A 25,900-nucleotide genomic window follows, 5' to 3' on the forward strand; every position below is an offset into this window, starting at 1 on the left:
CCAAAATCCCCACCCGGACCCCCCCAAACACCCCTTGACCCCCCAAATTACCCAAAATTTCCCAAACTTTTGGGAAAATTAAAAAATCTCGGCAACACCCCCAAATTCTCACAGTACACGGTAAAAAAAGGGGGGACCCCCCAATTCTCACCCTGAGCCCCCCAATTTTCCCCTGGGGTATGTCCCAGTTTAAAATTCCCTTCCCGAGGCCAAAATTCAATTTTTTGCCCCATTCCTCCTCTTTTTCCCCCTCAATCCAAATTTTCCCCTTTTTTGCCTCTTTTTGAACCCCAAATCCTGCTCCCAAATCCACAAATTCACTCCCTGCACCCCAAATTTCCCTTTCTTACACCCAAAATCCCTCCCAATGCCCACTGAAAATCCCCAAAATTCTCTTTTCTGCCCCATTCCTTCTCTTTTTCCCGCTCAATCCAAATTTTCCCTTTTCTTGCAATTTTTCACCCCTTTTTTCACCCCAAACCCTGCTCCCAAATCCACAAATTCCCTCCCTGCACCCCAAATTTCCCCATTCCCACCCCAAATCCCTCCCAATACCCGCATGGCAAAATCCCAAAATTCTCTTTTCTGCCCCATTCCTCCTCTTTTTCCCGCTCAATCCAAATTTTCTCCTTCCGACTTGCCCCGAAATCCCTTTTCAAAAATAAAAGTTACAATTTTCCATCTATTTTTCAGTCTCAGATTCTCAGATATTTTGTTCCACCAAAACCAAAATTTATTCAAGGTGCAAAAACACGGAAATATTCGGAGTTGCACCCTGACCAGGAAATCTTTGGGCTCATCTCATTTCTCTTAAAATTTTCCCTTTTCCTTCACGTTTCCTGGCTTTTCCCCCTCAAATTTCCCACCATTTTCTCCTCTCACTTTTCCCAACATTTTTTCCATTAAATTTCCCACTTTTTACCTCAGTTTTCTGCCTTTTTCCCCTCACGTTTCCTGCCCTTTTCTCCCTCCATCCCCTTTTCTTGACATTTTTTCCTCTCACTCTTCCCGCCCTTTTTTCCCTGATATTTCTCATTTTTTACCTCACATTTTCTGCCTTTTTCTCCTCACATTTCTCACTCTTTTCCCCCTCTCACGTTTCCTGCATTTTTTTCCTCTCACTTTTCCCACCATCCCCCTTCATATTTCTCATTTTTATGTCACATTTTCTTCCTTTTTCCCCTTTGAATTTTCCACCATTTTTTCCTCTCATTTTTCCCACCATTTTCCCCCTAATATTTCTATTTTTTAACCTCCGTTTTCTGCCATTTTCCCCTCACATTTTCCACCTTTTTCCCCTCACATTTCTCACTCTTTTCTCCTCTCACATTTCCTGCCATTTTTTCCTCTCGCTTTTCCTGCCATTTCCCCTCACATTTTCCATTTTTTACCTCACATTTCCTGCCCTTTTCCCCTCAAATTTCCCACCAATTTTCCCTCTCACTTTTCCCACCATTTCCCCTCATATTTCCCTTTTTTTACCTCACATTTTCCTCCTTTTATCCCTCACGTTTCCCACCATTTTTTCATCTCACTTTCCCCACCCTTTTTCCCCTCATATTTCTCATTTTTTACCTCATGTTTTCTGCCTTTTTCCCCTCACATTTTCCACCTTTTCCCCCTCACATTTCTCACTCTTTTCTCCTCTCACATTTCCTGCCATTTTTTCCTCTCACTTTTCCTACCATTTCCCCTCACATTTTCCATTTTTTACCTCACATTTCCTGCCCTTTTCCCCTCAAATTTCCCACCATTTCCCCTCTCACTTTTCCCACCATTTCCCCCCTCATATTTCTCATTTTTTACCTCACATTTTCCTTCTTTTTCCCCTCACGTTTCCCACCATTTTTTCCTCTCAATTTTCCCACCCTTTTTTCCCCTCATATTTATCATTTTTCCCCTCACATTTTCTGCCTTTTCCCCCTCCCATTTCCTACCATTTTCTCCCCTCACGTTTTCTGCCCTTTTCTTCCCCCATCCCCTTTTCTTGACATTTTTTCCTCTCACTTTTCCCGCCCTTTTTTCCCCTCACATTTCTCATTTTCCACCTTTTTCCCCTCTCATTTTCTGCCCTTTTCTCCTCACATTTCTCTTTCTTTTCTCCCCTCACGTTTCCTGCCATTTTTTCCTCTCACTTTTCCCACCCTTTTTCCCCTCATATTTCTCATTTTTCCCCTCACATTTTCTGCCTATTTCCCCTCACATTTCCTACCATTTTCTCCCCATCCCCTTTTCTTGACATTTTTTCCTCTCACTTTTTCCACCCTTTTTTCCTCTCATATTTCTCATTTTTTACCTCACATTTTCTGCTTTTCCCCCCTCACACTTCCTGGCCTTTTCTCCTCACATTTCTCACTCTTTTCTCCCCTCACGTTTCCTGACATTTTTCCCTCTTGCTTTTCCCACCATTTTTCCCTTTCCATTTCCCATTTTTTGCCTCACATTTTTCTCTGTTTTCCCCCTCAAATTTCCCACCATTTTTCCCTCACTTTTCCCACCCTTTTTTCCCTAATATTTCCCATTTTTACATCATATTTTCCATCTTTTTCCCCTTCATATTTCACGCCCTTTCCCCCTCACATTTCCCACCCTTTTCTCCCCTCATGTTTCCTGCCATTTTCCCTCTCACTTTTCGCACCCTTTTCCCCCTTACATTTCCCATTTTTTACTTCACGTTTTCTGCCCTTTTCCCCTCACCTTTCCCACCATTTCCCCTCATATTTCTCATTTTTTACCTCATGTTTTCTGCATTTTCCCCCCCATGTTTAACACCCTTCTCCCCTCACACTTCCCACCCTTTTCTCCTCAAATTTCTCACTTTTCTCTCCTCACATTTCCCACCATTTTTTCCTCTCACTTTTCCCACCTTTTCTTTCCCTAATATTTCTCATTTTTTACCTCACATTTTCTGCCTTTTCCCCCTCATGTTTCACACCCTTGTCCTCTCACATTTCCCACCATTTTCTCCCCATCCCCTTTTCTTGACATTCTTTCCTCTCACTTTTCCCACCATTTTCCCCCTCACATTTTCCATTTTTTACCTCACATTTCCTGCCCTTTCCCCCTCAAATTTCCCACCATTTTCCCCTCTCACTTTTCCCACCATTTTCCCCCTCATATTTCTCATTTTTTACCTCAGTTTTCTGCCTTTTTCCCCTCACATTTCCTGCCCTTTTCTCCGCCCTCTCATTTTCCTGCCATTTTTTCTCTCACTTTTCCCACCCTTTTTCCCCTCATATTTCTCATTTTTTACCTCACATTTTCCTCCTTTTTCCCCTCACGTTTCCCACCATTTTTTCCTCTCACTTTTCCCACCCTTTTTCTCCTCATATTTCTCATTTTTCCCCTCACATTTTCTGCCTATTTCCCCTCACATTTCCTACCATTTTCTCCCCATCCCCTTTTCTTGACATTTTTTCCTCTCACTTTTTCCACCCTTTTTTTCCCTCACATTTCTCATTTTTTTACCTCACATTTTCTGCCTTTTCCCCCTCACACTTCCTGGCCTTTTCTCCTCACATTTCTCACTCTTTTCTCCCCTCACGTTTCCTGCCATTTTTCCCTCTCGCTTTTCCCACCATTTTTCCGTTTCCATTTCCCATTTTTTCACCTCACATTTTTCTCCCTTTTCCCCCTCAAATTTCCCACCATTTTTCCCTCACTTTTCCCACCCTTTTTCCCCTAATATTTCCCATTTTTTACATCATATTTTCCACCTTTTTCCCCTTCATATTTCACGCCCTTTCCCCCTCACATTTCCCACCCTTTTCTCCCCTCATGTTTCCTGCCATTTTCCCTCTCATTTTCGCACCCTTTTCCCCCTTACATTTCCCATTTTTTACTTCATGTTTTCTGCCCTTTTCCCCTCACTTTTCCCACCATTTCCCCCTCATATTTCTCATTTTTTACCTCTTGTTTGCTGCATTTTCCCTCTCATGTTTCACACCCTTCTCCCCTCACACTTCCCACCCTTTTCTCCTCAAATTTCTCACTTTTCTCTCCTCACATTTCCCACCATTTTTTCCTCTCACTTTCCCCACCCTTTTTTCCCCTAATATTTCTCATTTTTTACCTCACATTTTCTGCCTTTTCCCCCTCATGTTTCACACCCTTCTCCTCTCACATTTCCCACCATTTTCTCCCCATCCCCTTTTCTTGACATTTTCCCCTCTCACTTTTCCCACCACTTTCCCCCTCACATTTCCCATTTTTTACCTCACATTATTTACCCTTTTCCCCTCCAATTTCCCACCATTTTCCCCTCTCACTTTTCCCACCCTTTCCCCCCTCATATTTCTCATTTTTTACCTCACGTTTCCCACCTTTTTTCCCTTCATATTTCCTGCTGTTTTCTCCCCTCACATTTCCCACTCTTTTCTCCCCCATCCCCTTTTCCTGCCATTTTTTCCTCTCACTTTTCCCACCCTTTTCCCCCTCATATTTCTCATTTTTTTACCTCAGTTTTCTGCCTTCTCCCCTCACATTTCCCACCCTTTTCTCCTCACATTTCTCACTCTTTTCTCCTCTCACATTTCCTCCTATTTTTGCCTCTCATTTTTTCCACCGTTTCCCCCCTCACATTTTCCATTTTTTACCTCACATTTCCTGCTGTTTTCCCCTCAAATTTCCCACCATTTTTCCCCCTCGCATTTCCCATATTTTCCCTCACATTTTCCTCCTTTTTCCCCTGAAATTCCCACATTTCCCCTCTCTCTTTCCCCACCATTTCCCTGCCCCAGCCATCCCCAGGAACCTCTCCTGCCCCAAACCCCCCATTCCTCCCCCAGAACCTTTCCAGCACCAGGAGATGTCACAAAATCAGGTGAAATCAGAACTTTTTGTGCCATTGAACCATTCTCAACCTGCGACCTTTCATTTGTTTATATTTTTAATATATTTTTATATATTTTATATATTTTTATATTTTTAAATTTTTAAACATATTTTTATATTTTTAATATTTTTAAACATATTTTTATATTTTTAATATTTAAAAATTTTTTTTTATATTTTTAAAATATTTTTTATATTTTTAAAATATTTTTTATATTTTTAAAATATTTTTTATATTTTTTGCCTGCTGTTCCCTTCTCCATCCCTTCTCATGTGGCAGTTGTGTTTTTTGGGGGGGTCTGTGGCACAGAAGAGGCTCCTCTCTCCCTCAATAAACTAAATATTGATTATCTGGAGGGCCTCTCTCCCTCAATAAACTGAATATTGATCATCTGGAGGGCCTCTCTCCCTCAATAAACTGAATATTGATCATCTGGAGGACCTCTCTCCCTCAATAAACTAAATATTGATAATCTGGAGGACCTCTCTCCCTCAATAAACTAAATATTGATTATCTGGAGGGTGGGAACCTGATCGAGGTCCAGCTTGTTGAGAGGTGGGAAATGTGAGTGGTAAGAAAAGGAACGTTTTGAAAGCTTTTCATTTTGAATTTTGTCCTTTTTTTCCTTCCATTTTTCCTTTTATGGTAATGTGGTAGCTTAATAAAGGGTTTTTTTTCCCTTATTTTTAAGTTGGGCCTGTTCTGTGATGCTCCAAATCGTGTCTCACAGCATTTGATTAAAAAATTGCATTTTCATAGTGCTGTGCCAGTGTCAGACCATAACGGAGCGGGAGAAGGGAGCAGCGGCGCGTGGAATGTTCTGGTGGAAGCGACGTGGGGGAAAACCGGGATGTCACAAAGGACTCATGGTAACCACCATCGTTGGTGGGCATTCCATGTCCACCGTTGGTGGAAACGGAACCGCCGCGGAACCCTCAGTGTCCGTCAGGACAGCGACAGGACAAGACAGGCAGCTCGTGTCTTGCCTCTGAAACCATCCAACCTCGGTTTTTTCCTCTTTTCCGCTCATCCTTTCTTATCCAACATGGAGAGAAGACCTCCAAGGTGGCCCAAAGTGGCTTTTGAGGAGGTGGCGGCACCTCCTGAGGAAAGCAGCTCCTCGGTGGAGCCCACCACGGTGACCATGGTGGAGGAGCTGCATCTCAGTGAGTGTGGGCAGCGAAGGGCACCCAGCTCCTCCTCCGTCCTCCGGCGCCACATTCCCAAATTTTCTCCCGCTTTTTTAGATCCCGCATGGATTCCTGATAAGGCAAAAGACATCCTGGAATTCGTCCAAGTTTTTGCCAGCAACCCCACAAAGGTACCCACGGGGTGGGTGTGGGGGGTGGATCTGCGGGGCGGCCACGGCGATGAAAAATCAATTAAAACACAAAATTTGAGGAATTTAGGGATGTTAGTTGGAGATCTACGTCGTACTAGAGTTAATTAAAATAGTAATAGAATGAAAAATTAAACCCCAATTGGAATGTAAACTTTAAGGAATTTAGAGATTTTAGTTAGAAATAAGCCTTTCTAGAGTTAATTAAAATAATAATAGGATGAAAAATCAAACCCCAATTGAAATGTAAACTTGAAGGAATTTAGAGATTTTAGTTAGAGATAAGGCTTACTAGAGCTAATTAAAATAATAATAGAATGAAAAATCAAACCCCAATGTAAATGGAAACTTTAAGGAATTTAGAGATTTTAGTTAGAGATAAACCTTTCTAGAGTTAATTAAAATAATAATAGGATGAAAAATCAAACCCTGCAATTTCAATTGAAACGTAAACTTGAACGAATTTGAGATTTTTAGAGGAGCTAAGACTTTATTTAGAGATAAGCCTTACTAGAGTTAATTAAAATAATAATAGGATAAAAAATCAAACCCCAATTGAAATGTAAACTTTAAGGAATTTAGATCTTTTGGTTAGAGATAAGCCTTACTACATTTAATTAAAATAATTATAGGATGAAAAATCAAACCCTGCAATTCCAATGGAAATGTAAACTTTAAGGAATTTAGAGACTTTAGTTAGAGATAAGCCTTACTAGAGTTTATTAAAATGAATAATCAATCAATATCGGATGAAAAATCAAACCCCAATTGGAATGTAAACTTTAAGGAATTTAGAGATTTTAGTTAGAGATAAACCTTACTAGAGTTAATTAAAATAATAAAAGGATGAAAAATCAAACCCTGCAATTTCAATTGAAACGTAAACTTTAAGGAATTTGAGATTTTTAGAGGAGCTAAGACTTTATTTAGAGATAAGCCTTACTAGAGTTAATTAAAATAATAACAGGATGAAAAATTAAACCCCAATTGAAATGTAAACTTTAAGGAATTTAGAGATTTTAGTTAGAAATAAGCCTTGCTAGAGTCAATTAAATTAATAACAGGATAAAAAATCAAACCCCAATTGAAATGTAAACGTTAAGGAATTTAGAGATTTTAGTTAGAGATAAACCTTTCTAGGGTTAATTAAAATAATAACAGGATGAAAAATTAAACCCCAATTGAAATGTAAACTTTAAGGAATTTAGAGATTTTAGTTAGAGATAAACCTTTCTAGAGTTAATTAAATTAATAATAGGATGAAAAATCAAACGCCAATTGAAATGTAAACTTTAAGGAATTTAGAGATTTTAGTTAGAGATAAGCTTACTAGAGTTAATTAAATTAATAATAGGATGAAAAATCAAACCCCAATGTAAATGGAAACTTTAAGGAATTTAAAGATTTTAGTTAGCGATAAACCTTACTAGAGTTAATTAAAATAATAATAGGATGAAAAATCAAACCCCAATTGAAATGTAAACTTTAAGGAATTTAGAGATTTTTAGTTAGAGATAAGACTTTCTAGAGTTAATTAAGTTAATAATAGGATGAAATATCAAACCCCACAATTCCAACTGAAACTTAAACTTTAAGGAATTTGAGATTTTTAGAGGAGCTAAGATTTTATTTAGAGATAAGCCTTCCTAGAGTTAATTAAAATAATAATAATAAATGAGCAGGCCTTGATGAAGTTAGGAGTTAGTAGTTAACTAATTATTAATTCCTTGTCAGCACAATGTTTGGTTAGCTGGGTTTATAATGAAGAATATATAAACTGATAAATTGCTTTTAGGAACATAAGACAATTGTGGGCCACTTGTCCGTTGTCCAGTTGTCCAAAGACAATTTATTCACAATTGGCTGTGAATAAACACACACTTTCTAACTGTAAACTGTTAGAGAGTTTTTGTCCATCACAGGTATCGGTACTAGATCAGTATCCATATTTTTTTTATAAATCACAATAAAGATTTGTAGGGAATGGGTGTGTTTATTCACAGCGCTCAGGACTCATTGTCCTTTAATGGATGTGCTCTGAGATCTCCCCATCCTTTTATTATATTATTACTAATTTCCATATGCATAGAATTTCACAATAAATTCATACATATTCATTCCGCTGATTTCACATTACACTTACAGCCAGCTACACCTGTACTAGGTACAAGTGGGTACTCCTGGGTCACTCTGTTTTAAGGTCCAAGGAGTCTTTCTTATTCTTATTTTTTAGTGTGGAAATTTGCATTCTTTCTCCTTAGCTTGGGTAGTTTTGCTAGTGCTGCATTACTAGAATAAACAGCATATTTAACACGCTCAAAGTGGCACATTTTACCTAAATCCAAATGGATTTTTACTCTGTTAAATCTTCACTCTGTCTCAACGCCGCGGCTCTGGGTGTCCCCGCCTCACGCCGCTGTCCCTGTGCCCCAGTTCCAGGACAGGGAGCAGATATTGGAATTCCTCCACAACATCTGCATCCTGTGCCGGTATTCCAAACTCCACAACTTCTCCGAGGAGCTGAGGGATTTCTGCATCAGATCCCAGCTGGCGGAGACGGTGCAGGTGAGGGGGGCACACACGGAAAAGGGGAAAAGATCCCCAGAATCCTGTGAGGGGTGGAGAAAGTTCTGGGGAGAAAACGGTGAGAAATGTGAGGGGAGAAAAGTGCGGGGAAGGTGAAAGGGAGAAATGGTCCAAAATGTGAGGGGAGAAAGGGAGGGAAAGGTGAAGAGGGAAAATGGTGAGAAATGCAAGGGGAGAAAACGGTGAGAAATGTGAGGGGAGAAAAGGGAGGGAAAGGTGAGGGAAAAAATGGTGAGAAACATGAGGGGAGAAAAGGGGGGGAAAGGTGAGAGGGAAAATGATCCTAAATGTGAGGGGAGAAAGGGAGGGAAAGGTGAGGGGGAAAATGGTGAGAAACATGAGGGGAGAAAAGGGAGGGAAAGGTGAGGGGAGAAAGGGAGGGAAATGTGAGGGGAGAAAAGGGACTGAAATGTGAGGGGGAAAATGGTCCTAAACGTGAGGGGAGAAAGGGAGAGAAAGGTGAGGGAAAAAATGGTGAGAAACGTGAGGGGAGAAAAGGGAGGGAAAGGTGAGGGAGAAAGGGAGGGAAATGTGAGGGGTGAAAGGGAGTGAAATGTGAGGGGAGAAAAGGGAGGGAAAGGTGAGGGGGAAAATGGTCCAAAAAGTGAGGGGAGAAAAGGGAAATAAAGGTGAGGGGAAAAATGGCCCAAAATGTGAGGGGAGAAAAGGGAGGGAAAGGTGAGGGGGGAAATGGTGAGAAATGTGAGGGGAGAAAAGGGAGGGAAAGGTGAGGGGAGAAAAGGGACTGAAATGTGAGGGGGAAAATGGTCCTAAACATGAGGGGAGAAAGGGAGAGAAAGGTGAGGGAAAAAATGGTGAGAAACGTGAGGGGAGAAAAGGGAGGGAAAGGTGAGGGGAGAAAGGGAGGGAAACATGAGGGGAAAAAAGGGACAGAAATGTGAGAGGAGAAAAGGGAGGGAAAGGTGAGGGGGAAAATGGTCCAAAAAGTGAGGGGAGAAAAGGGAAATAAAGGTGAGGGGAAAAATGGCCCAAAATGTGAGGGGAGAAAAGGGAGGGAAAGGTGAGGGGGAAAATGGTGAGAAATGTGAGGGGAGAAAGGGAGAGAAAGGTGAGGGGGAAAATGGTGAGAAACATGAGGGGAGAAAAGGGATGGAAAGGTGAGGGGAGAAAGGGAGGGAAATGTGAGGGGAGAAAAGGGACTGAAATGTGAGGGGGAAAATGGTCCTAAACGTGAGGGGAGAAAGGGAGGGAAAGGTGAGGGGGAAAATGGTGAGAAACGTGAGGGGAGAAAAGGGAGGGAAAGGTGAGGGGAGAAAAGGGACAGAAATGTGAGAGGAAAAAAGGGAGGGAAAGGTGAGGGGGAAAATGGTCCAAAAAGTGAGGGGAGAAAAGGAAGGGAAAGGTGAGGAGGAAAATGGTGAGAAACGTGAGGGGAGGAAAGTGTGAGAAGTGCGAGAGGAGAAAGTTCTGGTAGCAGCACCAGGTTCCAACCCAGCTGTGATCTCTGCAGCTGCTGCTGGATTTGCAGCCCAAATACGTGATCAAAGACCGGGTGCACCGCTTCGCCATGCTCGCCTTGGCCGAGCTCAGGTATGGACCTGGGTCAGGGGTTCGTGTGGTGGAAAAGTCTCTCCTCCAAGCCGTGCTTCCAAAGAAAAACCCTGCAGCCTCTTGTTGTTCGGTCTTAAGGCAGTTTATTGCGAGTTACCTAAAAGATTTTCTTCTGGGGCTGCTGCGGTTTGCTCAGCAGCTCAGGCAAAGGCACATTTTACCTCACATTTTCTGCCTTTTCCCCCTCGTGTTTCACGCACTTCTCCCATCACACTTCCCACCCTTTTCTCCTCACATTTCTCACTCTTTTCTCACGTTTCCTGCCATTTTCCCCTCTCACTTTTCCCATCATTTTCCCCCTTATAATTCCCATTTTTTACCTCACATTCTCCTCCCTTTTCCCCTCAAATTTCCCACCATTTTTCCCTCTCACTTTCCCCACCATTTTCCCCTAATATTTCTCATTTTTTACCTTGCATTTTCCCCCCTTTTCCTCCCAAATTTCCCACCATTTTTCCCTCTCACTTTCCCCACCATTTTCCCCGTTATATTTCTCATTTTTTACCTCACATTATTTTATATTCTATCCTTATATTACTTAGATATTAATTATTAAACTTATATTGTTCTATTGTAGACATCGACATGAGTTTCTCGTCATCTTTCTTAGCCCCCTGACCACAGTTTCTCATGATTATTCTTATAAGTAATTATATTATTATATTATTCTTATGATTAAACAGCAATTATATTTAATTACTAAACAATCATCACATCTAACAATTATATCATTCATCAAGTACAGCTGCAGTTCTAGCAAGTACAAGTTCTCCATGTGCTAAGGGTGTTTATTTTTCCGGGGCCTACTAAGCTTAATTTTTCCTTTTAACCCTTAATCCCCATGATTTTAAAACCCTTTTACCATCAACTGAGCCCCTCTCTCTCTCGGCAGTGCCATCGGGATCGTGCTGGAGACCAAAAAAGTTTTAAGACTTTGCTTCAACAGCGTCTTTTTACTCCCTCCGTTCTACGAAATGTCGCGCCTGGAAGTGACGCTCTGTACTCGGGTAAGTGTGGTTTTGGCCACCCCAAAAATCCAAAATCCAGGTGGTTTTGGCTACCCCAAAAATCCAAAATCCAGGTGGTTTTGGCCACCCCAAAAATCCAAAATCCAGGTGGTTTCGGCCACCCCAAAAATCCAAAATCCAGGTGGTTTCGGCCACCCCAAAAATCCAAAATCCAGGTGGTTTCGGCCACCCCAAAAATCCAAAATCCAGGTGGTTTTGGCCACCCCAAAAATCCAAAATCCAGGTGGTTTCGGCCACCCCAAAGAATCCAAAATCCAGGTGGTTTCGGCTACCCCAAAAATCCAAAATCCAGGTGGTTTTGCCCTCCCCAAAAATCCAAAATCCAGGTTGTTTTGCCCTCCCCAAAAATCCAAAGTCCAGGTGGTTTTGCCCTCCCCAAAAATCCAAAATCCAGGTGGTTTTGCCCTCCCCAAAAATCCAAAATCCAGGTGGTTTCGGCCACCCCAAAAATCCAAAATCCAGGTGGTTTTGGCCACCCTGAGAGGTGGGAGGGACAGCAGAACCATGGCCACCGCTCTCTGTCCTCCTTGCAGACCCTGCGCACACTGGACACCATGCTGGAGGTGATGGTGCTCAGCTCTCCTGCCCCCAAAGTCTCCGAGGTGCTGCAGGACATGTTGGAGGTCTGTGCACGAGGTGGAAGGAACAGCTCCAGGTGTTCCTCACACCCTGCAAGCTGAGGAACATCTCCGTGTGTTCCTCACACCTCACAAGCTGAGGAACAGTTCCAGGTGTTCCTCATGAGCTGAGGAACATCTCCAGGTGTTCCTCCCGCCTCACAAGCTGAGGAACATCTCCAGGTGTTACCTTGCGAGCTGAGGAACATCTCCAGGCGTTCCTCACGCCGAGGGGAAGGAGCCTGGGGTTGTGTCCGTTCTTCTCTTCCCTCCTGCTAAAGGAGGACCCTCCCCGCAGGCTTTGCTTGAGGGCAAAGCCTGGAAGGACCTCAGGAGGAGGATCCACGATGCTGCTGCTGATTTTGGGGCTCACCTGCAGCTTTTCTCTTCCCAGATGCTCGTGCAGTACCTGCTCTCCAACTTTCTGGTAACGCAGGAGAGGGTCGTGGGCAGGATTAAGGCGCTGGGCCATTTGCTGGACAGATTTTTCACCAAGCAGGTAAAGCCACCCTCCCACCAGCCCATCCCCAGCCCCAAAGTGCCTTCAGCCCTCACCTCCGCCTTTCTCCTCTTCCTCCTGCCTCGCCCAGACCGATGAAGATGAGGACAACATCTTTGCCAGGGGACAGATCCATATCCCAGTCCTGGGGAAGCTGCTGGGCCATCTGTTTTTTAGGCTGTACCGGCGAGAAAACAGAATCAATATTGTGGTGAATATTCTCTGCTGCCTGATGCATTTCATCTACGCGCAGAAAGGTAGGAGAAAAACTGTGATGTGCACATAAATCTGATTTTTTTCTGGCCCTTGTGATGGCCCCTTGTTCTTGGTGCGGGTGCCACCACGTCCCCAGCGCTGCTGTCACCTTTTTTTAGGTGACCCAATGCCAGAGGGTGACATCCAGCCCCCGGAGCATTGGGAATTTGAGATCGCCTCCTGGGTGAACGCTCCCAATGCCTGGAGAGTTCAGGTACGGAGATTTCCCTGCTGGGGATCTCACCTGCGGCATCAGCGGGGGATTTGTGGGTGCAAAAGGGGCACGGAACAAGGGGGGGAAAGGGTGGGAAATGTGAGGAGAAAAAGGTGGGAAACGCTGGTGAAAATGAGAATTGTGAGAAATTGCGGGCAGGAAATGGGAGGAGGAAAGGGTGGGAAATGTGAGGAGAAAAAGGGTGGGAAATGTGAGGAGAAAAAGGGTGGGAAACGCCGGTGAAAGTGAGAATTGTGAGAAATTGTGGGCAGGAAATGGGAGGAGGAAAGGGTGGGAAATGTGAGGGGGAAAATAATGGGAATTGTGAGGGGGGGGAAAGGATAGGAAATGTGAGGGGAGAAAAGGGTGGGAAATGTGAGGGGGGAAAAGTGGGGAAAATGTGAGGGGGAAAAGAATGGGATATGTGAGGGGGAGAAAAATGGGGGAAATGTGAGGGGAAAAGGATGGGAAATGTGAGGGGAAGAGAATGGGAAGTGCGAGGCTGGGAAAGGATAGGAAATGTGAGGGGAGAAAAGGGTGGGAAATGTGAGGGGGAAAAGTGGGGAAAATGTGAGGGGGAAAAGAATGGGAAATGTGAGGGGAGAAAAAGGGTGGGAAATGTGACAGGGAGAAGGATAGGAAATGTGAGGGGAAATTATGGGAAACATAAAAGGACAAAAGGATGGGAAATGTGAGGGGGAAAAGAACGGGAAAATGTGAGGGGGGGAAAAGAATGGGAAATGTGAGGGGAGGATAGGGTGGGAAATGTGACAGGGAGAAGGATAGGAAATGTGAGGGGAAATTATGGGAAACATAAAAGGACAAAAGGATGGGAAATGTGAGGGGGAAAAGAACAGGAAAATGTGAGGGGGTGTAAAAGGATGGGAAATGTGAGGGGAGAAAAAGGATGGAAAACGTGAGGGGGAAAGGGAGGGAAACGTAAGTGGGGGAAAGGGTGGGAAACATGAGGGGAAAAGGATGGGAAATGTGAGGGGGAAAAGGTGGGAAATGTGAGGGGACAAAAGGACGGGCAATGTGAGGAGAGAAAAGGGTGGGAAATGTGACAGGGAAAAGGGTGGGAAATGTGACAGGGAAAAGGGTGGGAAATGTGAGGGGAAAAGGATGGGCAATGTGAGGAGAGAAAAGGGTGGGAAATGTGATAGGGAGAAGGATAGGAAATGTGAGGGGAAATGATGGGGAAAATAAGGGGACAAAAGGGTGGGAAATGTGAGGGGAAAAGGGTGGGAAATGTGAGGGGGGGGAAAAGAATGGGAAATGTGAGGGGAGAAAAAGGATGGAAAACGTGAGGGGGAAAGGGAGGGAAACGTAAGTGGGGAAAAGGGTGGGAAATGTGAGGGGAGAAAAAGGATGGAAAACGTGAGGGGGAAAGGGAGGGAAACGTAAGTGGGGAAAAGGGTGGGAAATGTGACAGGGAAAAGGGTGGGAAATGTGAGGGGGCAAAAGGGCGGTGGCTGGCACTGCCTTTAATCCCTTCCTTCCTGCCACAGGCCTTGGGGCGATACCTCCGGCCTGCAGAGAGGACAGGAGTTGTCCTTGCGGCCATCGAGCTCTTGGGACGCCCCGCCGTCCTGGGCGCGAAACCCCCGATGGAGTTCCTGGAGGAGGCCATGAAATACCCTGAGGTGTGGCTGATGGATGTAAGTGGTTCTGGTCCTTCGGCCCTGTCAGGTTCCTGCCTCCGTCCACCCCAAATCCAGGCGTGTGAGGCTCCCAAATCACCTTGAGGCAGCAGAACAGCTCAGCCCGATCTGCCTCACCTGGCTGTTGTTTTGCCTGTGCTTTTCCCACATTTTGTGTCATTTTTTCCAGGGTGCTGATTCCAAACCTTTGTTCAGAATCAAACCCCTTCCTTTTTGCCACATCTGTGCCTGGCGTGGTGGTTTATTTTACATGAATTTCCTTCTTTGGCGGTGCTTTGAGATGGTTTAACCGCGTTCTTTAACTCCTGACCGAGGATTGACGGGCAGGGCAGCCCCAGACGTGGCTGCACCACCCTGACCTGTGTTCTTCCCTGCAGGTACCAAAGATCGTGACGCACATCTTCGCTTCTTATGACGAGAACAACGCGACGACCGCCTGCAGCTTTCACTCCCTCCTTCTCCTGATGGTGAATAGGAGCCCTGAGCAAGCCGTCGCTGCAGCTCTGGAGGCCACGCCGAATTTTAGGTACTGCCCACCTGGAGATTCCTTGTGGGGAGAGGCACCCCGAGACTCTCTGGCTGCCTAAAAAACCCAAAAATGAGCGTGTTGGAATGTGTGGTATTGATGATTCCGAGATTGTAAAAAGTCCTGTCAGCCCCGTTGCCAAAGAAGAAGTCATAATTCGTCTGTGATGGTTTTCAAGGTTGTTTATTTTTGTTTATTTATTACATGTTCTGCTGCCCTGACGCAGGTCTGTCCTGCAGGGCAGCGTGTGGGGCTCTGCCCTCAGTGGGATGTTAGAAACATTATATATTAAATATTACGTGTGCTATATTTACAATAACGTGCCAATGTAACATCCCTCAGTGGGATGTTAGAAACATTATATATTAAAAATTACGTGTGCTATATTTACAATAACGTGCCAATGTTACATCCCTCAGTGGGATGTTAGAAACATTATATATTAAAAATTACGTGTGCTATATTTACAATAACGTGCCAATGTAACATCCCTCAGTGGGATGTTAGAAACATTATATATTAAAAATTACGTGTGCTATATTTACAATAACGTGCCAATGTAACATCCCTCAGTGGGATGTTAGAAACATTATATATTAAATATTATGTGTGCTATATTTACAATAACGTGCCAATATCTATTATCTACGTAAAACAGTGTGTCCCCAGCCTAAACCAACAGAAAAATGCCAACACCACAGTGAAACATGGAGGGCATGAAGAAGGAGAAAAAGGACAAGACACACCCAGTTTCCTCCATCTTGTCCCCTTTGGACCCCTAATCTAGAAATTTAAAATTTTACTTTTGCACCCGTGCCACACTTAATTATTCCTTATATCAAACTCTCAGAGCTGGTAATTCATCCTGTAAGATTGAAAACTCTTTTTCATGGACAGAAATTAGAGACAGTGTGTGGAAATCCAGGGCTTCCCTCTGGCTGCCCTGGCAGGTCTGGGACCCTGGCAGGGGTCAGGAACCCCCCTGGACAGAGCCCCCAGAGACACTGTCTGTGATCTCTGTCCATGGAAAAGAGTTTTCAATCTTACAGGATGAATTACAGGCTCTGAGTGTTTGATATGAGTAATAATTAAGTGTGGCACAGGTGCAAAAGTAAAATTTTAGGTTTCTAGATTAGGGGTCCAAAGGGTACAAGATGGAGGAATTGGGTGTGTCTTGTCCTTTTTCTCCTTCTTCATGCCCTCCATGTTTCACTGTGGTGTTGGCATTTTTCTGTTGGTTTAGGCTGGGGACACACTGTCCAACGTAGGTGACAGATATTGGCACGTTATTGTAAATATAGCAGAGGTAGTTTCTAGTATATAATGTTTGTAACATCCCACTGAGGGATGTTACATTGGCACATTATTGTAAATATAGCACATGTAATTTTTAATATATAATTGTAACATCCCACTGAGGGATGTTACATTGGCACATTATTGTAAATATAGCACATGTAATTTTTAATATATAATATTTGTAACATCACACTGAGGGATGTTACATTGGCACATTATTGTAAATATAGCACATGTAATTTTTAATATATAATGTTTCTAACATCCCACTGAGGGCAGAGCCCCACACGCTGCCCTGCAGGACAGAGCTGTGGCAGGGCAGCAGAACATGTTATAAATAAGCAAAAATAAACAACCTTGAAAACCATCACAGATGAATTATGACTTCTTCTTTGGCAGCGGGGCAGAAAGACAGAGACTTTCTACAATCTCAGAACATCAATACCACAAATTCCGACCACAGTGTCTCTGGGGGCTCTGTCCAGGGGGGTTCCTGACCCCTGCCAGGGTCCCAGCCCTGCCAGGGCAGCCAGAGGGAAGCCCTGGATTCCCACAGGAGCGGGGTCTCCATCCCACCACATTCCCCACCCCAAACCCTGCTGTGGCCGTGCTGACAGCGCTCTGCCTTGCAGCTACAAAATGCATCTGTGGAAGGCGATGTTCTCCGTGCACCAGACGCTGGAGAAGGTCCTGAAGGAGCTGGAAATCCACATCCGGGAGCGCCGTAACAAAAAATTCACTCAGCAGCAGAAGAATTGCTTCTCTTTCTTATCTGTGAGTCCACAGGGAAAAAAATTCACCTGCTTTTGCTCTCAGCTGTGCCAGGGGAGCCCTGCCAGCTCTCTGCTCTTTTCTCCCAGATGCTGGCCTACGGTGACGTGCAGGAGAGCAAAGTGAGGCCACTCTACGAAAACCTGCACCTTCTCAGTCATCCAAAGATAGGAATGGTCCCTCTGGTGCTCAGGGCTCTGGACACGCTGTCGGAGAGCGCCGAGACGGTGAGCGGGCTGCTGCCGGGGGCAGAATGTGGCACGGGGATTTTGAGGTCTCAGAAGGTGGTGGTTTGGCCTGGGCTGGGGATGAAATGTGGAGAAAAACTAAAATCTTACAATTCTAATAAAGATTTGTAGGGAATATGTTTATTCACAGTGCTGGATGCATGTGGGGACTCATTGCCCTTCAATGGACATGCACACCTTTAAGAACTCCCCATCCTTTTTTTCCTTTTCTATTACCCTTACTAATTTCCATATGCATAGAATTTCATAACAAATTCATGCATATTCATTCTGCTGATTTCACTTATTGTTAGTTACACTTGTACTCAGTTTTTGTCAGAAAGTACAGAAAGAACTCCTGGGTCTCTCTGCCCTGTCTGTTTCAAGGTCCGAGTTGTCTTTCTTATCTTTTTAGCCTGGAAATTTGCATTTTTTCTCCTCAGCTGGGGTAGTTTTGCTGGTGCCGCAGTTACCAGACTAAACAGCATGTTTAACATGCTCAAAGTGGCATATTTCACCTAAATCCAAATGGATTTTTACTCTGGTAAATTTTCACTCTGCTCCCAACACCCTGCCTGCCATGATGTGACCTGGCGACTGTTTTGGGAGCTGACCAGGCACAGAAATTCTCACAGAATGGAAACTTTTGTACACAGTGAGACAGAATAAAAATTTAACAGAGTAAAATGTTCCCTTCATCTTCCTTCTTCTTGTCCTCCATGTCTCGGTGTGATGGTGACACTTTTCTGTTGGTTTAGGATAGGGACACGTTGTCCAACGTAGATTTTAGGTATTGGTATGGGAATTATAAACATGGTACACTTAATTTTGGGTATATAATGTGGGGCGGGAAGGAGACTGCCGTGGCTTCTGTGCTAGCTGGACCTCGGCAGGTCAGAAAGAAACTATTATAGATAAGGAAAAATAACTTTAAAAACTCAGCTTCACACATTCCAGACCTCTTCTTCAGCGGCTGGACTAGGGAAAAAGGACTTTCACACAGTTGGGGTCTTGCCAAGTGACCCCAACATGAATATAGAAATTAGGGTAATAAAAAATGATTGGGAGTTTTCAGGGGTGCGTGTGTCCATTGAAGGGTGATGAGTCCCTACATGCATCCAGCACTGTGAATAAACACACCCATTCCCTACAAATCTTTATTAGAATTGTAGGGCTTGATTTTTTTCATCTTTGCGTTTTCAACAGGCAAAAAAAATGAAGAGCCTCTTGCCCGAGGTGGTGAAATTCCTGGGGCATCGTTCTTGGCACGTTTCCATGATGGCCCTGGACATTTTGGACAATGTGCTGGGGCTGCTGAAGAAGAAGGAGGCCAGCAGCGTGGCGGTGAACGTGGCACAGAGGCTCTGGTGTCTGTTTGATGCGGTAAGGAGGCACCAAAATGGCCCAAAATGTGAGGGGAGAAAAGGAGGGAAAGGTGAGGGGGGAATGGAGGGAAAGGTGAGGGGAGAAAAGGGAGGGAAAGGTGAGGGGGAAAATGGTCCAAAATGTGAGGGGAAAAAAGGAGGGAAAGGTGAGGGGGGAATGGAGGGAAATGTGAGGGGAGAAAAGGGAGGGAAAGGTGAGGGGGAAAATGGTCCAAAATGTGAGGGGAGAAAAGGGAGGGAAAGGTGAGGGGAGAAAAGGGATAGAAATGTGAGGGGAGAAAAGGGCGGGAAACTTGAGGGGAAAAAAGGGCGGGAAACGTGAGGGGGGGAAATGTTCCAAAATGTGAGGGGAGAAAAGGAGGGAAATGTGAGGGGAGAAAAGGGATAGAAATGTGAGGGGAGAAAGGGAGGGAAAGGTGAGGGGGGAATGGAGGGAAAGGTGAGGGGAGAAAAGGAGGGAAAGGTGAGGAGAGAAAATGGTGAGCAACATGAGGGGAGAAAAAGGACAGGAAACGTGAGAGGAGAAAAGGGAAAGAAAGGTGAGGGGGGAAATGGTCCAAAATGTGAGGGGAGAAAATGGTGAGAAATATGAGGGGAGAAAATGGTGGGAAACGTGAGGGGAGAAAGGGAGGGAAATGTGAGGGGAGAAAAGGGTGGGAAACCTGAGGGGAGAAAAGGAGGGAAAGGTGAGGAGGAAAATATTCCAAAATGTGAGGGGAGAAAAGGATGGGAAATGTGAGGGGAAAAAGGGTGGGAAACGTGAAGGGGAAAAATGGTCCAAAAGGTGAGGGGAGAAAAGGGAGAGAAAGGTGAGGGGAGAAAAGGGAGAGAAACATGAAGGGGAAAAATGGTCCAAAATGTGAGAGGAGAAAAGGGAGAGAAAGGTGAGGGGGTAAATAGTCCAAAATGTGAGGGAAGAAAAGGGTGGGAAATGTGAGGGGAGAAAAGGGTGGGAAATGTGAGGGGAGAAAAGGAGGGAAATGAGAGGGCGAAAAGTGCTGGAAAGGTGAGGGGAGAAAAGGGCTGGAAACATGAGAAGGAAAAGGGTGGGAAACACGTGAGAAGGAAAAGGGTGGGAAACATGAGAAGGAAAAGGGTGGGAAACATGAGAAGGAAAAGGGAAGGAAACGTGAGGGGACGAAAAGGCTGAGAAACCCCAGCTCAGCCCCTCCTGGCCGTGGGCAGGTCGCTGCCATGTGCTAAACTTCTCTTTCCTCCTCCCCACCAGAAGGAAGCCTGCTTGCGGGAGCGCTCCATCTCCCTCTTCGCAGAGCTCCTGGGCAAAACGGCATGGAGGGACAAGAGAGCCATGAGGAGAAACTCATGGGAGACCCTGGTCCGGCTTGTTCTTCACATGAGCGACATGGTGCCCAGCGTGGCCAAGGTACCGAGCACTGACCCACAGATCGTGGCTTGGGCTCCTTCCACCACCTTGAGGTCCTGGTGCCACCTCACAGCTTCTGTCCCGCAGGCTTCCAAAAACGCCGTCCTGGCCGTGGCGGAGCTCCTCAGCTGGGAGGAGCTGAAGCAGCTGGCGCAGAGGGAGCAGATGTATATGATGGGCGAGTGCTTGGTGAGGATGGGTTGGGTGAGGGTTGTCAGCTCCTCAGGCGGACCTCCCCATGGTCCAAAGCCTGGGGCTGCAGCCTTGGTCGGGTCTCAAGAGCAGGAGGCTCCTCCAAGCTGCGTGAGGGAGGGTTCTGAGCCACCAGGGTGACGGCAGGGTGGGCTGCTCTGGCCAGCTGGTGGCTTCTGAGAAAGGTTAAAACCTCTGTGGTGTCTCCAGCTGGCCAAGGACCAGCTGGTGTTCTCTGAGAAATGCCCACACCTTTGTCCTCTCCAGCTGGCCAAGGACCAGCTGGTGGCCTCTGAGAAATGCCCACACCTTTGTCCTCTCCAGCTGGCCAAGGACCGGCTGGTGTTCTCTGAGAAATGTCCACACCTTTGTCCTCTCCAGCTGGCCAAGGACCAGCTGGTGGCCTCTGAGAAATGCCCACACCTTTGTCCTCTCCAGCTGGCCAAGGACCAGCTGGTGTTCTCTGAGAAATGCCCACACCTTTGTCCTCTCCAGCTGGCCAAGGACCAGCTGGTGGCCTCTGAGAAATGCCCACACCTTTGTCCTCTCCAGCTGGCCAAGGACCAGCTGGTGTTCTCTGAGAAATGCCCACACTTTTGTCCTCTCCAGCTGGCCAAGGACAGCCGCAGAGTTGAACAATTCGTGCAGGACACCAAACCTTACCTGCTGGACTCTCAGGCCCCCATACGAGAAGCGGCTCTCCGGTTCATCAGTGAGTCCCAATCCCCACGGACCCATCTTGGGGCAACCTCGAGGTGGTTTTGGTGGCCACCTTGCCCAGGGCACCCCCGGGCTGCTGAGGGGCTCGGGCAGGGGGTGATGGAGCTCTGTGCCCAGGGTTGGCCACGTGGCACCTGACGGAGCAGAACGAGGACGCCCTGACCGCCGTCCTCGAGGGTGAGTGGTGATCTTGGGACATCCGAGGGGTCTCTGCGCACACACGGGGCCTCACACACATTTTCTTGCTGTTGTAGGACTTAAAACGATGAAAGAAAGAGAGGAGGATCCCTCCATCCGTTCTCTGGCGGATCAGATCGATTTGATCCTGAAATCTCTGCAGGATCGCCAAAAATCGGGATTTTCGCTGCGCTCGCTGTGCTGCTGGCGCTGCTGAGCGCCCGGGGACGCAAATTCCGAAATTCCAGCAAATCATGAGGTGTGCAAAGGATTTTTAAAGTCAGGAGAGAGGGATCCCTCCATTCGTTCCTTGTTGGATCTGACCGGTTTGAGTCTGAAATCTCTAAAAAATCACCAAAAATTGGGATTTTTCCTGCACTCACTGTGCTGCTGAGCGTCCGGGGATGCAAATTCCCAACATCCAGCAAATCATAAGGTGTGCAAAGGATGCTCTGGATTTTTAAAGTCAGGAGAGAGGGATCCCTCCATTCGTTCCTTGTCGGATCAGACCGGTTTGAGTCTGAAATCTCTAAAAAATCAGCAAAAATTGGGATTTTTCCTGTGCTCACTGTGCTGCTGAGCGCCCGGGGATGCAAATTCCCAACATCCAGCAAATCATGAGGTGTGCAAAGGATGCGCTGGATTTTTAAAGTCAGGAGGGAGGGGTCCCTCAATCCGTTCCTTGGAGGATCAGACCGGTTTGATCCTGAAATCTCTAAAAAATCAGCAAAAATTGGGATTTTTCCTGTGCTCGCTGCGCTGCTGAGCGCCCGGGGACACAAATTCCCAACATCCAGCGAATCATGAGGTGTGCAAAGGATGCGCTGGATTTTTAAAAAGTCAGGAGAGAGGGGTCCCTCCATCCGTTCCTTGGCGGGTCAGACCGGTTTGATCCCGAAATCTCTAAAAAATCAGCAAAAATTGGGATTTTTCCCGCTGCTCGCTGCGCTGCTGAGCACCCGGGGACGCAAATTCCCAACATCCAGCAAATCATGAGGTGTGCAAAGGATTTTTAAAGTCAGGAGAGAGGGATCCCTCCATCCGTTCCTTGGTGGATCTGACTGGTTTGAGTCTGAAATCTCTAAAAAATCACCAAAAATTGGGATTTTTCCTGTGCTCACTGTGCTGCTGAGCGCCCGGGGACGCAAATTCCCAACATCCAGCAAATCATGAGGTGTGCAAAGGATGCTCTGGATTTTTAAATTCCTTCCCAATGTCGCCACGACCATGGTAGGGATCCACTCCCCGTGCGAAAAATACAGATTTTATGATTGGCTTTTTGCAAATATCACGACGAATATTATATGTGTGATGTTAGAAAGTTACGCTGTGTTAATTCTCTTAAGTGGCGCAGTAAATACAATTTTAGGTTCCAACATAATGTTAAAATAGAGGATATGTATGTAGGGGGAGTTTTGTTGTTTTTTAGGAATGAGATACTCGCTTTGAGGAACACCTAAATCTCCCAAAGAATTCTTTGCTTTTTATTGTTTTATAACTCTCAACTTTATTAACTCTAATCGTATTACTATTTTTATAACCATTGTGTTTATAGTTTACAATTTGTAAACTAGATTGAAGTGCATAAAAACTGCCATGTTTTAGACAATAAACGGAGAATGTTTATTATTTATGGTTTACAATTTGTAAACTATACTGAAATGTATATAAACTGCCATCTTTTAGACAAAAAACGGAGGATATTTATTGTTTATAGTTTGCAATTTGTAAACTTAAGACAATAAATGGAGAATATTTATTGCTTATAGTTTACAATTTGTAAATAAACTATATTGGAGTGTATATAAACTGCCATCTTTTAGACAATGAACGTTTATTGTTTATAGTTTACAAATTGTAAACTAGGTTGAAATGTATATAAACTGCCATCTTTTAGACAATAAACGTTATTGTTTATAGCTTACAATTTATAAATAAACTTTATTGAAGCATAAATAAACTGAAATAAATGGAGAACGTGGCTTTAGCCATATTGGCTCCATCTGCGTTTCTCCAGTCCAGCTCCTCTCATATTTAATTCTGCTCCTCCCCCAGGCTGCTGAAAATGGGGCAAAATGGGGCAAAAATGGAGCCAAAACGGGGCCAAAATGGTGAAAATGGTGAAAATGGATCCAGCCCTGCAGGAGCTGCTGGGACATTTCCTCCAGGTGGGTTTGTGGCTCTGCTTTGGCTGAAGGTGAGAGGAAATATTCAGAATATTTGCTGAAATATTCGGAAATATTCTGAATTATTCGAAAATATTCTGACATACTCTGAAATATCCTGAATTACTCGGAAATATTCTGAATTATTTGGAAATATTTGAAATATTCTGAAACATTCAGAATTATTCTGAAAAAATTCTGGAATATTCTGAAATATGTGAAATATTCAGAAATATCTAAAATATTCTGAAATGTCCTGAAATATCCTGAAATACTCTGAAATATCCTGAATTATTCGGAAATATTCTGACATACTCTGAAATATCCTGAATTATTCAGAACTATTCTGAAATATTCGGAAAAATTTTCAAAATATTCGGAAATATTCAGAAATATTCAAAAATATTCAGAAAAAATTTGAAATATCCTGAAATATTTGGAAATACTCAGAAATATTCTGAAAATTTTTGAAATATTCAGAAATATTCAAAAATATTCAGAAAAATTTTGAAATATCCTGAAATATCTGAAATATTCGAAAATATTCTCAAATATTTGAAATACTCTGAAATATTTTGAAAAATTCTGAAATACCCTGAAATATTTTGAAATATCTGAAATAATCTGAAATATTCTGAATTATTGCAGGCCAGCGAGAAGGATCGTTGGAGAGAAGCCCAAAATTCCTGGCTCCAAGCCCTGCCCCAGATTTTCAAAGCCTCATATAATTACAAAAGTTATAATTAATTCTATTATATATATAATTTATATAATTAAACAAAACAAATTGTATATATTATAAAAATAGATAGATAAATTGTATAAGTAAATAACAGTTAATAATATGTTAGTGACAGATATTGTTTATATTAGAAACATTGTGTTTCATGAATAAATGTTAAGTATATTATAAATATCTCTTTTACATATTAATTAGATGTGTATTACCTTTTTAAATTAAATAAAAAATTTATTAAATCAATTCCAGAATTGATCTTGACTGCAGCACTCAGCTCTGCCTGGGAGGAAATGCGGAATTTTTGAAATAATGTGGAAGGAATATTTAAAATAATATGGAAGTAATATTTGAAATAATATTTGAAGTAATATTTGATGGCAATTTGAAGGAATATTTGAAGTAATATGGAAGCAATGTTTGAAGAAATAAGGAAGGAATATTTGAAGTAATATAGAAGCAATATTTGAATTTATATGGAAGCAATATTTGAATTAATATTCTCTATTACTTCAAATATAGAAGCAATGTTTGAAGTAATATGGAAGCAATATTTGGAATAATATGGAAGTAATGTTTGAATAATTTATGGAAGCAATACTTGGAATAATATTTGAAGTAATATTTGAATTAATATGGAAGCAATATTTGAATTAATATGGAAACAATATTTGAAGCAATATTTGAAGTAATATAGAAGTAATTTTTGAAGTAATACTGGAGCAATATTTGAATTTATATGAGAGCAATATTTGAATTAATATTCCACATTACTTAAAATATTACTTCCATATTTGAAGTAATATGGAAACAATATTTGGAGTAATATTCGGAGTAATATGGTAGCAATATTTGAAGTAATGTGGAAGTAATAGTGACGTAATATGGAAGTAATATTTGGGGTAATATTTGAAGTAATATGGGGAAAAAAGCAAGAATTTAGGTAGGGAAAAGTGAGGAGGAAAAGGGAGGGGATTGTGAGGGGAAAAAAAGGCGGGAAACGTGAGGGGAGAAAAAGGCGGGAAACGTGAGGGGAGAAAATGGCGGGAAACGTGAATGGGGGAAAAAGGGCGGGAAACGTGAGGGGAGAAAATGGCGGGAAATGTGAGGGGGAAAAAGGCGGGAAAAGTGAGGGGAGAAAAGGGCGGGAAACGTGAGGGGAGAAAAAGGCGGGAAACATGAGGGGGGAAAAGGCGGGAACAGTGAGGGGAGAAAATGGCGGGAACTGTGAGGGGAGAAAAAGGGCGGGAAACGTGAGGGGGAAAAAGGGCAGGAAACGTGAGGGGGGAAAAGGAGAATAAACTCAAAAAGGATGGAAAATGAAAGGAAGAAAAGATGGAAAACGTGAGGGGAAAAAGTGGGAAATGGAACGCAAAAAAGAGAATAAACTTGAGCAAAATAGACCGGAAATGAGAGAAGGAAAAGGTATGGAAGGGGAGAAAAGTGGGAAATGTGTGGGGGAAAACGGTGGGAAAGGTGAGGGGAAAAAGGAGAATAAATTGGAGTGAAAATGATGGGAAATGAGAGGAAGAAAAGGTGTGAAACAAGGGGAGAAAATGTGGGAAATGTGAGGGGAGAAAAGGGTGGAAAATGTGAGGAGAAAAGTGGGAAAGGCAAAAAGCACAATAAACTTGTGTGAAAAGGATGGGAAATGAGAGGAAGAAAATACATTAAACAGAAGGAAGAAAAGGGAAATGTGAGGGGGAAAAGGGT

General features: G+C 43.8%; 1 protein-coding gene across 5 annotated transcripts; it reads left to right on the plus strand.

The window, feature by feature from the left end:
• Positions 1 to 45: 45 nt before the first annotated feature.
• Positions 46 to 24,433, plus strand: LOC121468800 (uncharacterized). 5 transcript variants are annotated; one of them, XM_072921389.1, is made up of 23 exons: positions 46 to 742; positions 5,594 to 5,703; positions 5,886 to 6,000; positions 6,082 to 6,155; positions 8,607 to 8,738; positions 10,231 to 10,310; positions 11,224 to 11,338; positions 11,893 to 11,982; positions 12,371 to 12,475; positions 12,567 to 12,732; positions 12,850 to 12,944; positions 14,453 to 14,602; positions 14,983 to 15,131; positions 17,063 to 17,204; positions 17,291 to 17,428; positions 18,635 to 18,811; positions 20,042 to 20,197; positions 20,285 to 20,386; positions 20,999 to 21,101; positions 21,227 to 21,286; positions 21,364 to 21,545; positions 23,342 to 23,454; positions 24,100 to 24,433. In XM_072921389.1, exons 2-21 carry the CDS (start codon positions 5,650 to 5,652, stop codon positions 21,501 to 21,503), a joined length of 2,343 nt encoding a protein of 780 aa, XP_072777490.1. In that variant the 5' UTR covers positions 46 to 742; positions 5,594 to 5,649; the 3' UTR covers positions 21,504 to 21,545; positions 23,342 to 23,454; positions 24,100 to 24,433. The 5 variants fall into 5 exon arrangements, with proteins under 5 accessions (XP_072777490.1, XP_072777488.1, XP_072777491.1 ...); XM_072921387.1 differs by lacking the exon at positions 46 to 742 and adding an exon at positions 3,235 to 4,822; XM_072921390.1 differs by lacking the exon at positions 46 to 742 and adding an exon at positions 3,238 to 4,822 and having other exon boundaries at positions 5,891 to 6,000.
• Positions 24,434 to 25,900: the final 1,467 nt, after the last annotated feature.

The sequence above is a fragment of the Taeniopygia guttata genome, chromosome 37 (genome assembly GCF_048771995.1).
Source record: "Taeniopygia guttata chromosome 37, bTaeGut7.mat, whole genome shotgun sequence".
Taxonomy (NCBI): domain Eukaryota; kingdom Metazoa; phylum Chordata; class Aves; order Passeriformes; family Estrildidae; genus Taeniopygia; species Taeniopygia guttata.

Coding starts and splice junctions, on each gene's coding strand:
- LOC121468800 (XM_072921387.1), top strand. CDS start 3,778: ATGTTTCCTGCCATTTTCCCTCTCATTTTCGCACCCTTTTCCCCCTTA. Junction 6,001..6,081: donor GGTGGAGGAGCTGCATCTCA/GTGAGTGTGGGC, acceptor CCGCTTTTTTAG/ATCCCGCATGGATTCCTGAT. Junction 20,387..20,998: donor ATATGATGGGCGAGTGCTTG/GTGAGGATGGGT, acceptor TGTCCTCTCCAG/CTGGCCAAGGACAGCCGCAG.